Genomic DNA, 16189 nt, shown 5'->3' on the forward strand with positions numbered 1-16189 from the left:
TGCTAAGATATGATTTTCCTATTTTACTCTCATTCTCTCATGAGTGTATGATGGAATTTTCCAGATGCTACATGATATGTGATGATATCATTGCTTTGATGGCTAATGAAATGTGTAGTTCTATATTTTGGGTTTTACAATTTTCTTAGTTTTAATTTCCTATTTTTGATAAATATAATCCACATAAACAAAGATCTTTAAGCTTCTTCATAGTTTTTAAGAGTGAAAAGTGGTACTGAGACCAAAAAGTTTGAGAACTGCTAGTGTGGATAATTACGTATTGAAATGAAAGTGAAATCAGCCTGGTCTTTCTGAGTTTATAGTGGGGACTGGGATTTTTTATTTTTCTGCATCAGTTGAGGTCCAATCTGAAACAGAAACCACAAGAGACAGAGGCCACATAGTTATTTGAATAGGAAAAGTTTAAAGAATTATTAACTATAACTGAGGATTGGAGTACCAAGGGGATTGGCTAAGAAGAAGCAAAGAGAACTCTAAAGAATATAGGTGCCAATTCATAATTGCAAAGGTGCGGAATCAACCTAAGTGCCCATCAACCAAGGAGTGGATAAAGAAAATGTGGTATATATACCACGGAATACTACTCAGCCATTAAAAAGGATGAAATAATGTCTTTTGCAGCAACTAGGATGGAACTGGAAGACATTATCCTAAGTTAAGTAACACAGGAATGGGAAACCAAATACTGCATGTCCTCACTTATAAGTGGGAGTAAGCTACAGGTATGTAGGGGCATACAGAGCGGAACAGTGGAGACTAAGAAGGGGAGAGGTTGGGGGTGGGTTAGGGAAGAAAAAATACTTAAGAGATACAATGTAAACTATTCAGGTTATGGGTACACTAAAAGTCCAGACATCACAACTATATAATTCATCCATGTAACCAAAAACCACTTGTACCCCTAAATCTATTGAAATACAAATGGAAAGAAAGAAAGAGGGAAAGAAAGAAAGAAAGACAGAAAAAAGAATATAGGTGTGATGATCTGAATATTTGTGTCCCTTTTCCCCAATTCATATGTTGAAATCCTAACCTCTAAGGTGATGGTATTTGGAGGTGGGACCTTTAGAGGGTGATTAAGTCATGAGGGCTACATCCTCATGAATGGGATTAGTATCCTTAAAAAGGGAGTTTGAGGAAGCTGTTCACCTTTCCCACCATGTGAGGCACAGGGAAAAAATGGCTATCTATGAATCAGAAAATGGGCCCTCACCAAATATTGAATCTGCCAGTGCCTTGGATCCTGGACTTCCCAGCCTCCAGAAATGTGAGAAATAAAATTCTGTTGTTTATTGTATTTTGTTGTAGCAGTCTGAATGGACTAAGACAATAAGGAATAGCAGATATCAGAAACAGTACTTCCCATGGGACTGACATAAAGCACCCAAGGAAGAGGCCCCCCCCAGGACTGAGATCCAGACCTTGCTGGAGAGGGCACAGCTGTGCCTCATTGAATGGCAGAGCAGTTGCTATGGTGCCATGCTGGCAGAACTTGCTGGAAATCTGCCATTTGGAACTTTCTAGAAATTCTCCCCTTACGTTGCTGGGGAAGGCTGTTCATGGTGAACAGCCAAGGTGTTCGTGATGTCTCACTGGCACACCCTGCAGCAAAACTTCCTGAGGGAGGGGCAGGGTGTGGTAGGAGAGAAACTGTTGGCCCTTGTGTGCGGTTGCCGCTCTGCCCGGTAGGAGCCACGTGCTGGAGAAGCTGCACGTTGCAGGAGCTGGACACTGTTGAAGGTGCTCATGCTGCAGGGTCCAGAGAAGCACCCCTGGGTGCAGGAGCCTGTGGAGGGAACATCCTCCTCTTTTACAGGGAGGGAAAAAGAGAAATCCTTTTCTTGTGCAATGTCTTTCCAGTGCTCTCTATTGACAGTTTAACATCAAGCCATCTGGTAAAGAAAAACATTTAAAGGGTACTCCATTTTAACAGAGCAGACAATGAAGGATGAATTTGGAGCTGAGAAGAAATAAAATCACAAATGGCACACTCACTTTCCCTTAATATGTAGTTTATGAATTATTGTATCTTAAAATTCTTTATGTTTTCTTGGTGTGGAAATCCATTCATTCATTCAACGAACATTTACTCAGAGCCTGTAATGTTCTAGGTACTTATGTGTAGCAGACATTATAGGCTGTTGCCTAATAATAATTCCCCCATTTTTTCTTAATAATAGAATCCCAATTTTGTTCTACTCTGTATGCTTCTCCTTGCCATAAGCTTTAGGGAAGTCTGGTCCCAGTCTCAGCTCCAAGCCCAGTGTCATGGAGTGAATCACAATTGGTCTAAACGCGTTTTGGTGACCCCCTTTTCTTTGCCATCAATGGGTCTTTGACACACTTCTGGCCAATAGGACATGAGAGGGAGTCTGCAGAAGGGCTCCTAGAATAGGTATTTCCACCATCTTAAAAATGGTATTCAGAAAGAAATAATCTTCTTCTGTTGCTGGCCATTGTCATGCTTCCACGTGAAGTCTGGAACATTGGTGGCCATCTTGGGCCTTTGAAGGGAGGGAGATATTACTAGTTTGAGGAGATCCTGCTAACAGAGCAGGAAATGGAAGTAAATGAAGGAATTATCCAAACCTAGAAACACCTACTACTGGGCTTCTTGTTTAAAAATCATTTTGAATTGTTACTGGTAGTTAACAGATATGCTAGTCTCTTGAGATGACAAATAGGAATAAGATACTGTTCTTATTTTGAAGAGGCTTACAGTCTGATCAGAGAAACAAGTGAAATAAAAGTTTAAGATTGCTGCAATGAAGGAGGATAATGGTTGAATTCAAATGCAACATGCTTGTTTCAGCAAATTATAAATTTGAGTTAGAAAAGAGAAACCAGTCGAGAGAAAATATTTTGTAAAGTTGCCTTTTGAAATGAAACATTTCCAAATTTCCTGCAAATAAAAAACTACACAATATAATATACTCGATCAGAAATTTCTCTCTTCCCAAAAGTCTTCCTGGTAATAGTAGAAAAGATTAACTAACATTTGTTAATTAATATTATTTTTCAAACAAATATAAAAATGAGAAGAAAGAGAAATACAAAATTGTAGTTACAATGAATAGCAGCAACAAGTATAACAAGGAAAAACGTTTTTATCTTAATAGTTTTCTACCTATAAAACATGGTACCATATGTATTCAGTTACAAAGAATGTGCTGAATTATTCAAAGGACCTGGGTCCCAAATTGCAGATTTCTCTCACATTTCTCTTATTCAATTGAGAATTGTAATCAGCTGTTTGCTGGTATAATTAAAGTGCATACTCCGTCTTGATTCCAAGTGGAACAGTTGGAAACCGAAACAGATTACCTTACTTTCACAGTTAAGTGAAGCTGAATGACCCTTATCTGTATTTCAAATTTTCCTACAGCTTTCATTTGTTCATGACTGCTGCTGCCTCTTATTTGCAGATTGAATGATGATTTCTATGCTTCTTGGAATCTTCAGGCTGGATTTCCACAGACAAATAAAAACAGAAGCTTAAGGCATTTTTTTTTTTTGAGCAATTCAGGAGAAAAACAGCTTCTTTTATTCAGCAACACATAACACATCAGGCACAATTCTGCCTCTGGGCCTTAGTTAGCACTTGTTTTCTTGGCCTCCCACTTTCTTCCTATAGTTATCTGCATGGCTCTCTTCTCCACTTCCTTAGTCACCCTCTAATTAAGGCCTTCCTTGGCTACCCTATCTAAATTTCATCCCTTCCCCTCTATGTTTTTTGTTTTATTTGTTTTATTTTTAATTTTTGTAGACATCAGGTCTTGCTACATTGCCCAGGCTGGTCTCAAACTTCCGGCCTCAAATGATCCTCCTGCCTTGTCCTCTGAAAGTGCTGGATTACAGGCGTGAGCCACTGTTCATGGCCCCCCTCCACTTCATAGTCTTCTTCCCCATTTGTTTTTTCTTCCTTACCAGTTTTCAATGTCTAACATTACCAATTAGGTACTTATTTATCTTATTACATTTCCCCAACAAGATTGTAAACTCTCTGAGAGGAAAATTTTTGACTATTTGTCTCTTTTCTATACTAATGAATCCCTAGTATCTAGAACAGTGCCTGGTATACTTAAGTGCTTAATAAATGTTTGTTGACTGACTTACAGTGGAATGAGGACGAGGAGTCATAAAGGCCTGGGTTCGAGACATTCTGTTTGCCCTAAGGTAACTCCCTTCACCCTTCTGAACCTCAGTTATCTGATCTATAAAGTGGAAATAATAACTACTTCACAAGGTAGTTTTAAGGGTTTAATGAGAAAATGGAGGCCAAGTATCTGATCCTATTGGAGTCATACAATAATTATTAGCCCTCTCCCTTTTACAATTAAGGAAAGACATCAGAGATTTATTTTCTGATATTATTTCTTCTCCTTCCATAATCCTTTATGGGTGTATCAGTCAGGGTCCCAAGATGAAAACCTTTTGAAGGTACACTCAAATTAGGGTCAATTGAAGAGGGTTTAATTTACAAAGCATCATTTGAGGAGGATTGAGGTAGAGGGGAGCATAGGAGACAGAGAAGGAACCCAGGAAATAGCAGAGCAGTCAGAAGACCTAGGCCCAAAGGGTCAAAGGGAAGAAGGGACAATTGGGTAGAGCAGTTTGTCTTCCAAAGAGCAATGACTCTCTAGAACACAGGTAGTCCTAGGTGACCTCACAGGAAGGGAACCAGGGGAACAGTCTGACTTTATACTCCTTTTTCCCTCAGATGATCTCCTACTGAGTCTACTAGCATCAGACTCAACCAGAAGCCAGAGGGCTTATGATGTCAGCCATAGAGTTTAACCCTCAGGGCAGAGAGCAGATGGAGAAGGATGGAGAGTGAATCTGCAGGACCAAAAGGAAGTGATCCAGCCCAGTGACCTTACTATCTGTCAGGCACTTGCTGTGCAAGGGATAGAGAATAAAGATATGGTCCAACTCTCAACTGACTCACAGCTGGGTTGGGATGACAGTCCAATAACCAGAACTTCAATACAGTGCAGTAAGTGTCATACAAAAGGCAGCACAGGGTGCTATGGGCACATATGAGACAGGTATCTCTCTCATAACTTAAATGTAGGAGGCAGTGGGTGATGGCGCTGGTGGTTTACCTGGGAAAGGCTCCCTGGAGATTAAGATTGGCAAGACAATTCAGAGCCCATTTAAAAGTAGGACAATTTGAGCTCCTTTTAAAGTATGATAATTTTTTAAAAAGGTGAAATTAACTTCTCCTCAAGAGGTTTTTCTGAGGAAACACAAAAAGATGGGAGAATGACACGGAAGTGAGGATGAGAGTGAGGGGTAGAATGGGATAATTTCAAGAGTTTTTTCTAGTTTTAACGCTTTAATGATTTAGTTTTTGTTTTTTTGTTCTCTTACTTCTGACCAGTTAGACAGTGGATCTTTCTTTAATAAATGCAAACAAGCATAAAATTTTGTAATAATCTCTCATGTTCACAGAATTTGACTTTAAGTTTCAAAAATGAATGGTCTTAGCAAACTTTAAATTTAGGGAGGGATATAAAATGGGTTGAAAATAAATCACCTAAGCTTATTACATAGTGAAACCTAAAATAATCTACAAAAAGGACTATATTTGTATAAACTGCTATTGGACAAGTTTAATCTGGGTTAATGTTCGTATTATTTAACATTCTCTTCATATTATTTCCTTTGTTAATGTTCTCTTCATATTCATTGTTCTAACCTCCAAGAACGCCCTCTATGATTCTACATCTTGACAATTTCTACCAAAAAAAGTAAAATTATTATTATATAGCAGCTATATATGGTTATAAGAAAGATATTTATATGTAATTTAAGCTTAAACAGTATATACACAATATGGATGCATGAAGGGGTCAAATTATTAATACAATGGGATGCGGGCTGTTGGGAGCAAGTTGAGGGAGAGAACCAGAGAAGGGGAAACCACCTTTTCTTCAGTTCTCTTTTAGGCACGATAATTTGTGATAGGCTTGCCAGGTTACCCAACTGGACAGCCTGCAAGACCCAGGTGCACTGAGAGATCTCGTTGCAGTAATTATTTTCTCTGTAATTAGATGTAATTATTGTGAAATGTAGTGAGGAGCTTGTCCACAATCCAAAGCAAACAAGAATTTCCAGAAGTATCCTCAGTACTGTAGCTACAAATGTCAAATGGCTGGGGGAAAACATAACCAGTAATTATAAGCAGAACTAGAGAGGGAAGCGTGGGCAGTTAGTAATACTTCAAACGGCTTCACAAGATGTTTGGGATGTATCCCTGGGAAATCCAGAGAAATGAGTCAAATGGGACTGGGGCAAACTTAGCGAAGGCAAGCGAGGAGGGCAGACCTCACCCTTTCGCCCTTCCAGTACCTCCTGCTTTCCCCTCTCCTGGCTCCACGGCCAGCCCCGCCCTCCGTCCAGGCTCCGCCCCTCTCGCTGGCCACAGCCGGCTCCGCCCCCTCCGCGCGCCAGACCCTGCCCACCCACTCCGAGCAGCCGCCGCCGCGGGCGGCGAGGGGCGGGGCGGGTCGGGAGGAGCTGTGCTCCGGCGCGGGAGGGAGATCCGCCGCGGAGTTACGGGAAAGTTGGTCCGAGTTCCCGGAGTTTCCCTCTCTGGTTCCCCGGGTTTGGCCGGCCGGTGCCCCGGCTCCTTTCCTCCCTTCGGCCTTCGCCATCCATCAGGTCCCTCTTTCTGCCCCCGGCCGCCATGGAGCAGCCGCCGGCGCCAAAGAGGTAACGAACGCGGGGAGCGAAGAGAAGGAGGGAAGCGGCGCCGGCGGCCGCGGGGCTGGGGCGGCTAGGCCAGGCCCTACTGCGACCCTCTCCCCGCCCTCTGGGCCGGGTCGGGCGCGCAGAAGGCCGGGAGGCAGGTCCGATCGCCCGGCCGCGTCTGTCCACGAGGCCAGGGGCCTGAGGGGAGGCCGAGCGTCGCCTCCCCCGCGGCCGGAGGGCCCTGGCGCGCGTGCAAGGTTGGGTGGGCAGCGCCGGGCTCCCCGCGGCCTGACCTCCTGGGGCGGGTAGGGTTTTCCGTAGTGGCAAGTTCACGAAGCCTGGGAGACCAAAACTAGGAAATTACTGGTCTTCTTACAGCCATGTAGGCTTTCTTGTCAAACATTCTTCGTAGTATTGCCTTTTTTTTGAGAAGGTGGGTTGCTTATTAACAGTTTAAAGAATTAAATATTAATAGCTACACAGTCTGTAAAACTTGTTGTGGATATGCTGCACTGACAGGTGTTACTCCCCCCTCCCCAAGTTCAAAACTATTTACGGATGCAAGACTGTAGCAATCTTAAATTAGAACCTCCCCCAATATAGTTTTACGTGTAAAAATAGTGATACCATGGTATGGTGTTGTTAGTTTATGTTTAATCTTTGATATGTATATTGGAAATGATGCTTTGCAATGATTTTAGGAGTCTAAATCAAAGTTGTCCATTGATATAAGTTCATAACGTGCATTTTACCCCCAAGAATGAATCAACTAATTATTTGATGTTGGATAAAACATTTAACCTCAGTCTTTCATTTTTAATTTATAAAATAAGGTTACTAATCTGTCTCCCAGATAATGCTGTTGTGAAGATTAAAGAGTTCATGTACTTTGATACCTAGAGATCTTTAGATGAAAGATGTTGTATTCAAGGACATGAAATAATTGAAAAGGTAGGAACTTCGGGAGCTATTGTGAATTGTGTGAGCCTTAAGGTCTGAAAGCCATCTGTTCAGGTTAAAAAAGGGAGGGCGTGGAGTGCTTTCCAAAAGGGACCTGCTATCAGAGACCTTGAAACAAGGCAGTTGATAGATTGTTTTCTAGCATTTTGTAGGGTATCTGTATTCTACTCACTGGGCAGCCAGTTTTAATACTATAGAAGAAAATCAGGGACTTTTTTTTTTCTTTTCTGGAAGAACTGGAAGGGGGAACCTGTGAGATAATGCCATAGGCCAACTTGAACAACTCTGAATTGAAGTAGCAGCCCTCTCTATTGATTAGCTCTGCTGTAAGTTATCAGAATTTCATTATAGGTGTACAGAATCCCTGCCCTTGCAGAGAACCTAGGGGAATCAGGGATAGGTGTAAGTGGTAATTCCATGGAGATTTATACTTTTCAAAGTGGTGGTTGTGTATTTAACAGACTTATTTTTAACTTTCTTCAGAGAGACTTATTTTGAACTAATGAGCAAAAACAAAGATATGTGACAGTAATCCCTTATATTTGAATATCTCAAAAATTTTTATAGCATTTTCATATTCTTAACATTTAATCCTCACAGCAAGCCTATGGAGTAGATTGAACTATAGGCATTAATCGTATAGATGAGGTGAGGACACTAAGAGAGTTTGCTGCATGGAAGGCTATGACAGGAATTACTGGCAGTTTTTATGTTGCCCTATGGATCATTACCTTCTAATAATAAAATATATAGCTACCATTTTTGAGGTTATACTGTCTGCCAGGAAATTTATATATACGTTTCTTTATTTAATCATCCTAAGAAATAGTAATCCTGCCACTGACTATGCTAGTTGTAAATTTAAATTTCTTCATCTGTAAAATATATTGTGGGGATTAAATGAGGTCATATGTAAAGCATTTAGGACAGTGCTCCATAATGTATTCAGTAATGTTAGTTAATTCATGTTTTCCGTATTAAATGAGGCTCAGAGAGGTTAAATAACTTGAGTCAAGTGGAGAAGGTGCCAAAGCTCTGGATCTGATTGGCTCCAGAGGCTGTGCACCCTCTCATTATGCCCCATTTTGAAACGTTCTTTCTTAATATTCCGTGATGTAATGGTCATCTTTTTGTACAATCTCCTAGTCCCCTTTGCTTGTTCTTTTCTTAGTCCCTGTAAGAATGCCATTTTGTTTTTCTGCCTTGAGTAATGCTTCCTTAGTGCTCAGACACTTTTATATGACCATATCGCTGGGCGTGGAGGCTCACATCTATAATCCTAGCACTCTTGGAGGCTGAGGCGGGAGAATCTCTTGAGGTCAGGAGTTTGAGACCAGCCTGAGCAAGAGTGAGACCCTGTCTCTACTAAAAAAAAAAGATAGAAAAATTAGCCGAGTGTGGTAATGCATGCTTGTCCCAGATACTTGGGAGGCTGAGGCAGGAGGATTGATTGCTTGAGCCCAGGAGTTTGAGGTTGCAGTGAGCTATGATGATGCCACTGCACTCAGCCAAGGTGACAGAGTGAGACTGTCTCAAAAAAAAAAAAAAAGGTCTTATCTATGTTGCTGATGTTAAGTCTGTATGACCAGCAGCTGCTGCTCAGTTGGCATTTTTTCATGTCGGTCTACTCTTTCATTATCCCATCTAGTTTGTTACTAGATCCAATCAAATTTTCTATCGAAAAGTCTGGATTAATTTTCCCCCCCTTTTCATTCCCAAGAATACTACCCTATTCCAGGGTTTTATGACCTTCACACTCGAATTGCACCAGTACCTTCCAATTAGGCACTTTAGCCTAGTGGTTTTCAAAAATACTTTAATAGCAGAAACATTTTAATAGGAGAAGGGCTCTGTTTGGAACAGGGTCAGGGTACCAGGACTTAGTTCCCAGTCCCTTATTCCTTTCCCCTTTTGCTGTCCTACAGAACTTCCTAATGCTCCATAGAACACAGTTTGCTTTAATTCATCCTGCACATTTCTTTTGATTTATTTTGTAAAACATCACTTTAATCATACTACTCTTTAAAAATTTTTTTTTTTTTATTAGGAGCACACTTGTGTAATTAGTATCCAAAGTCTCTTGGTCTCAGTCTTAACCCTCAGCCTTCAGTTACTATTCTCCAAGATGAATTGGTCCTCATGAAGTTTCCCTATTGTTCTTTATTTAGGTTGTAGGCTGTGGGTACTCCCAACTTTGCCTTTGTTCACACTTTTCCTTTAGAAAAGTTTGTGTTATTTTTTGCCTGAAGAATAAACTGTTTTATTCTTCCTTCAAGGCCTGCCTCATAAAGTATCTTCTCTGAATGTTTTCTAGCCCAAGATATTTCTCTGTGTTTCTGATATGATATGCATTTGATAATAGGCCATCTTCCTATTCTTCTTTTTTGTTACAAAATTATAGACATCCAAAAGATAATGGGGGCTGGTGCAGAGGTGGGAGGATCACTCAAGGCCAGGAGTTTGAAACCAGTCTGGGCAATATAGTGAGACCCCATCTCTACAAAAAATTTTAAAATGTCAGCTGGGCGTGGTGGTGCATACCTATAGTCCTGGGTACTCGGGAGGCTGAGGTAGGAGGATCACTTGAGCCCAGTAGTTGGAGGTTACAGTGACCTATGATTGGGCTACTGCTACAGAGTGAGACCCTGTCTCCAAAAACAAAAGATAATGGAGACTAATTTAATAAATACTTATGTATCACCACACAGCTGAAGAAATTAAATATTACCAATACATTTGAAACCCCCATGTGTATCTCTTCTCAATTGCATTCCCTTCCCATTCTCCAAAGGGAGGATGTCCTGAATTGAATATTTGTTCTTCGCATATATCTTTATATTTTTAATATGTTGTTTATATTCACACACACACACACACACACACATATGTATGACACACACACACTAATGTAATATTCGGCCTAGGTGTCAGGCCCAGCTTTGCCACTGACTTTGAAATTTGCTTCTTTGGGTATCATTCTTTTTCCTCTGGCAGATGGAGATTCTGTTGTGTAGCCAGGTTCAAGAATCATGATTCAGAGTCCTAGACCAACGGTCCCCAACCTTTTTGGTGATAGGTATCAGTTTCATGAAAGATAGTTTTTCCATTGATGGTGGGCAGGGGTGGTGGAGCTCTGTGGCCTGGTCCCTAACAATGGGCCAGGATTTGGGGACCACCCTCCTAGACGATATATAAGGCACCGCTCACATTCACATTTGTTGATTTGGTCTCTCCAAAAAGGATTGTGTTAAACATAGGCAGTAGATGTGGTCATCCATGTCACTGACTTGAGGTACCAGAATGGCTTTTAGATTCCCCAGATTTCCCTAAGAGGCCTGCCATAGAGGTCTTCAGAAGTACTTATTAAAAGGATTTCTCTCTGGGAAGGGAAATCCATTAAAGGTTACTAAGTATTAGCATTTTGGTAGGTTGAGTTTATCAGATTTCTTCATAGGGGAACTGCTAGCTGAGAGATAAATGACCACAGAGTAGGTAAGCTTTGATAGGTAGACAGGGAAATGACCAGAACATGGGCTCTTCACCAAGTAGAACATTCATAGAAGGGAGGATGGGTTTCAGTGAGGACAAGTGGGCAGCATAAGAACTCTGGTCGTTGGAGGGTAGGTAGTTATATTTAATACTTGTCAAAGAGAGGATGGACTGTTTTTGCTGGAGAGAGATGCTTTACCAGATAGGCCTTGTTCCTCAACTAGATTATAAGATTAGTAGTTATTTAAAATTTATTGATTTAGATATAGTTGGATGAAAAGTTGGAAGTTGGAACAAAAGTTGGAAGAAAAGTTAGTGTGGAACAATGAAAACACTGGAAGGATAATAAGAGAGTAAGCTACTGAAGCATACTTTGTCTCAAGCTAGGTGAGGTGTGTTCTTTGATTTAAGCTGTAGTTGGAGTCTGTGGCAAAAATTTTTTTAAGTAGTGAAAGGCTTGTTTAAGTACAGTAAAGTTGAAGATTGAAATCAGAAGATTGGAATTACAAAGTACATTCACATAAATCAAAAGTGAAGGTAAGAAAACACTTATTTCATAAGGGCAAATGTTGCTATGAATGGGTAGATTATCAGAAGATAGATTATTATGGAATGAAAAAGCAAAGGTAAAGGGATAAAGATCTAGGAGGCTAAAGTAGAAAGTATTCATGTATTCCTCAGCATGAAGAGCCCCCTCAGCCTGTAGCATCTGTAGCCTTGACCTCAGGCCAGGAATTAGGAATGGAGGTATACGTGAGAGAACTCTCAAGATTTCAATTGGGTGGGGCACAGCAACAGCCCAGTTAAGTTGATAGTAGGAGATCAGGAATATCATTAAGACATTGCAGTGAGAGGAGGGGTGGACTTCATTTTATATCTGTATTCTTAATTCGTGTCCTTGGAATATTGGAAGGTAAAATTCTTGTGTACGTATTGTCAGCGAGATTCACTAAGTGGAAAGCTGCAGTTATCTTTGAGAAGATGAATTCTTAAGAACTCTTCAAAACAAAACAAAACAAAGACAGCAGCCTCAGGGTAGAGGCCCTAGGGGAAGTTTCTAATTTTAGAGGCAGACAAGTAGACAAAATGTTCAAAGTAGTCCAAGGAGAAAAGAACTGAGCAAACAGGAGCATCTCTTTAAATAACAACTTGGTCCCTAAAGCATATGCTTTCTTCCCTTTGGCTTTTCTTGGTTAATTTAGGGTGGCATCAACTTCAGTAGGATTGGTCTAGGTCCTGTAGATGGGAACAGTCAATTGGCTCTTCCGTCTTGGAGAGAGGGAATTTGACAATAAAATCTGCAGTCACTTTTGGTAAGCAGACTTTAGTTGCACATTAAGACAGTAGAGAAATTAACTGGGTGTGGTGGTGTGTACCTGTAGTCCCAACTATTGGTTGAGGCTGAGGCAGGAGGATCCCTTGAGCCCAGGAGTGCGAGGCTGGAGTGAGCTATGATCATGCCACTGCACTCCAGCTTGGGTGACAGAGGGAGACCCTGTCTCAAAAACAAAACAAAAATAAGACAATAGAGGAATCTAGTTTTTAGTTGACTCTAGGCAATGATTAATTTATCATTGTTTTTAAGGCGCTGAGATATAGAATATACTAGTATTAAAGTTTGTTAGAAATGTAAAGAAAAAGGTAAATATACATGAAACACAAGCTGGGTTGAAATTTGCTTTTCTGAAGTAATCTAAGTGCTCATTCCAGAAGTTTGTATTAGTAAATCTTAATAATAAAAGGTTTAAATCATACACGTCTTTTTTGGATTGTAAGGGGAAAAAAATAAATGCTTAGAATTTGTGAAGAATTTGATTTGTTTTTGTTTCAAAGAAGTATGTATGTTGAACTAGGGGTACTACTACTTCAGTCTATCATATATTATTGGCTTTCAAAAAAATTTTTAATCATTGATACTGAGACTCAGTACAGACCCACACACACACATATAAAACTGAAAGAGAAGTTTTCATAAAAATGCTGTGTGTGATATTTTCTGATATTTTTCTATTTTCTGTTCAGTTTTATTGCATTAAGAAGTGCTCCTCATGATCTACCAAATTATTTTCATGACCCACTAATGGGTTGTGATCTGTAGTTTGAAAAAACATTGTTGGTATGTATAATCTGGACAGTCAGGAAACTGATTTCATTTCTATGTCTGTACTGATAACTTAGATGATGGCATTGCCAAAGAAATCCAGAGTGGTGTTACTGTAACAACCTGTATACATAGTAGAGCTATTCTTTAAGATTCTAGAAAGGGAAGAGTTGAAGGGGAGAGAGGAGACTAATATTTAAAAACTCCTATATTTTGAACACTGTATATATATCCCAATTAAAGTATGGGAAATTGCAAAATGATTATATGTAATGTGTGACAGTTTATAAAGGAAAATATAATACTGTACTTGAAGGTTGCTAAGAGGCAAAGTCTCGCTTGCCTTCTGGTGTAGACTGACCCCGTGCAATGGAAACATTCAACTATAATTATGATGACCTCAATTTCTGACTCCCTACCAGCTCCACCCTCTCCAGCTACCAAAGGTCTTAACATTTTTCTTCTAAAGAGAAAATTTATGCTAATGTAATAGAAACTTTGTTTTAGTTTTGCCTCAAGCTTCTTTTTTGTTGTGATTTTATTTGAATTGCTTCATGTATGTTTGGATTATTCTAATTTAAAGAAGCTTTTAGCTCTTAGAACAAAGATTCTATATTTGAAATGTCTTATGACAACTTTTTCTTTTTTTACATAGAATCTCAAGTTGAATAAGTGAAAGCAAATATGTCAGCAGACATGCATGAATATTAAAAATAAGTTCAGGCAGGGTGTGGTGGCTCATGCCAGTAACTCTAGCACTTTAGGAGGCCAAGGCAGGAAGGTCGCTTGAGGTCAGGAGTTTGAGACCAGCCTGAGCAACATAGTGAGACCCTCATCTCTACAAAAAATAAAAAAATTAGCCAGATGTGGTGGCATGCACCTGTAGTCTCAGCTACTCAGGAGGCTACAGCAAGAGGATTGCTTGAGCCCAGGAGTTTGAGGTTGCAGTACACTACAATGGTGCCACACTGTAGCCCAGGCAACAGAGTGAGATCTTGTCTCAACAGAAAAAAAGTTATTGTTTGCATATGTGAATATTAAAGTGAAGATTACATTGAATTTCTGAGGTACATCAAAGGATATGTCTTGAAAAATGACTTCATAGCAAAATGAGAATTACAGATAGTTGTTAACAATTATGATTAATATAGGTAGTATTGTATTAGGTTCTGAATTAGTCCATAGATTTATATAATACTTATATACAATATAAAACATCTTGGTAAAGAGGTGAATTGAGTGAGATTTTCAGATGTTGCAGCTATCTTGATCTGTCATATCTCAGAATCTTGATGCACACACACATATTTAGATGATTGGGGCAATCGCTGAACATTTATGATTCCAAGAACAGGGTAGTTTCTATATTCAAAGTGTAGAATATTCTTCTTTCTCTAGATCATCTTTTCATTTTTAGGATTTTTGGTTTTCTGAAATGATGAGACCTAGAGTTGTATAATTGGAAAGGAATGCCAGTTAAACTTCTTTTTGTAATTTAGGTCAATTTTTCATATATTTCAGGAAAGTTTAAACTTGAAGATAATAGATAGCTAAGTTCCTTGACCCTCTCTGGAGCCTCATAGTCTCATGTCTCTGTTATGTGCTCCATTCTCCTGTTTCTTCTGAAAACTGGCTTTCTTTACTTACTGATCACTGCTCTTGGCAGAAATTGGCTGTCAGCCTTGAGTTCATTTATTTGCTCATTTATCCATACATTCAGTAATTATTAATTGACTACCTTCCAAATTCCGTGTGCTGAGTGCATTGATGAATGAAACAGATGGGATCTTTGCCCTCATAGAGCATACACTTTTGTTGGAGCTTGAGTTATGAAAGATAGAAGTAGCATGTATTGATATGGAAAAATGGTAATAGGGCAACTGGAGGAGGCTTTAAGGAGGTGGTATTTAAGCTATGGCCTGACATTGAGAAATTATCCATGTGAATAGCAGGGGAAAAGTGTTCCAGGCAGAGGGAAAAGCTATGAGAAGACCTGGAAGTAGGAAAGAGCTTAGTGTGTGGGAGGGATTGAAATGAGGCCATTGTGGCTGGGTTGTAGAATGGGAGAAAGTGGCTAGAGATGAGGTCAGAGAGATGGGCAGGGATTCAATGATGCAGACTGTGGAAAGAAATTTGGATTTCAGTCAGAGTGCCATGGACTGTCATTAAAGGGTTTTAAGCAGGATTTTAAGCAATTTATGTTTTTAAAAGACCATTCTGATTGCCTTGGTTAGAGTAGATTGTAAAAGGTTAAGAATAAAAACAGAGAAACAAGTTGGGAAGCTATTCCAATAGTTTGTGGTTAGAGATGATGGAAACAGTAGAGATGGGAGAGAAGTGGTATAAGTTCTATTTTGGAGTTAGAAATGAAGGACTTACAGTAGACTAGATGTTGGGAATGAGGAAGAAAGAAGAAAAAAGAATCAATCCTGGCTTCTGCGTTTTGTGTTTGAGCAACTTGGGGGGTGGGGTAAGACTGGGAGAGGAACAGGTTTAGGTATCTATAGTCTCTTTCTTGGAATTCCATACTTCCAGGAAAGTGAATCTGCTTGGCCCAAAATGTGATATTAGGTTATTCCCTTAGAAGAGGAAGTCTGCTTCCTCTTAGGGAGGAAATGATGGATGTTGACTTCTGTTTTTAACCTCGTTTTTACCAGATTAGAGAATGGGAAACATACCTGGCCTTTTTTAGGTGTTGAAATGTTTAGGTGTGCTGGTAACTTGCTATGTTTAAAAAAAAAAAAAGTATTTGATATCAGTTGTTACTTTTAATCTTTGTTAGTCCTGCATCCTTTTCTTTTCCTTTTCCTATTGAAGAACCTAAGATGTTTGTAGTGTCCCACAGTCTGGAATTTTGCTGATTGCTTTCTCAAGGTGCAGTTCAACATGTTCCTTTGTTCTCTGTATTTCTTGCAGATGGAC

General features: G+C 39.8%; 1 protein-coding gene and 1 pseudogene across 2 annotated transcripts in view; one reads left to right on the plus strand and one right to left on the minus strand.

Moving 5' to 3' along the window:
* The window catches only part of LOC105809690, a 71984-nt pseudogene extending 65304 nt beyond the window's left edge, over window positions 1–6680 (minus strand).
* STK3 (serine/threonine kinase 3) overlaps window positions 6532–16189 on the plus strand; it is a 280323-nt gene continuing 270665 nt past the window's right edge. For both annotated transcript variants that reach the window (XM_012643656.1, XM_012643657.1), the window contains exon 1: window positions 6532–6738. In XM_012643656.1, coding sequence (XP_012499110.1) covers window positions 6713–6738 — 26 coding nt within the window. In that variant the 5' untranslated portion in view covers window positions 6532–6712. The remainder of the gene's footprint in view (window positions 6739–16189) is intronic.

The sequence above is a fragment of the Propithecus coquereli genome, unplaced genomic scaffold (assembly GCF_000956105.1).
Source record: "Propithecus coquereli isolate 6110/MARCELLA unplaced genomic scaffold, Pcoq_1.0 Scaffold2, whole genome shotgun sequence".
NCBI classification, from domain to species: Eukaryota; Metazoa; Chordata; class Mammalia; order Primates; family Indriidae; genus Propithecus; species Propithecus coquereli.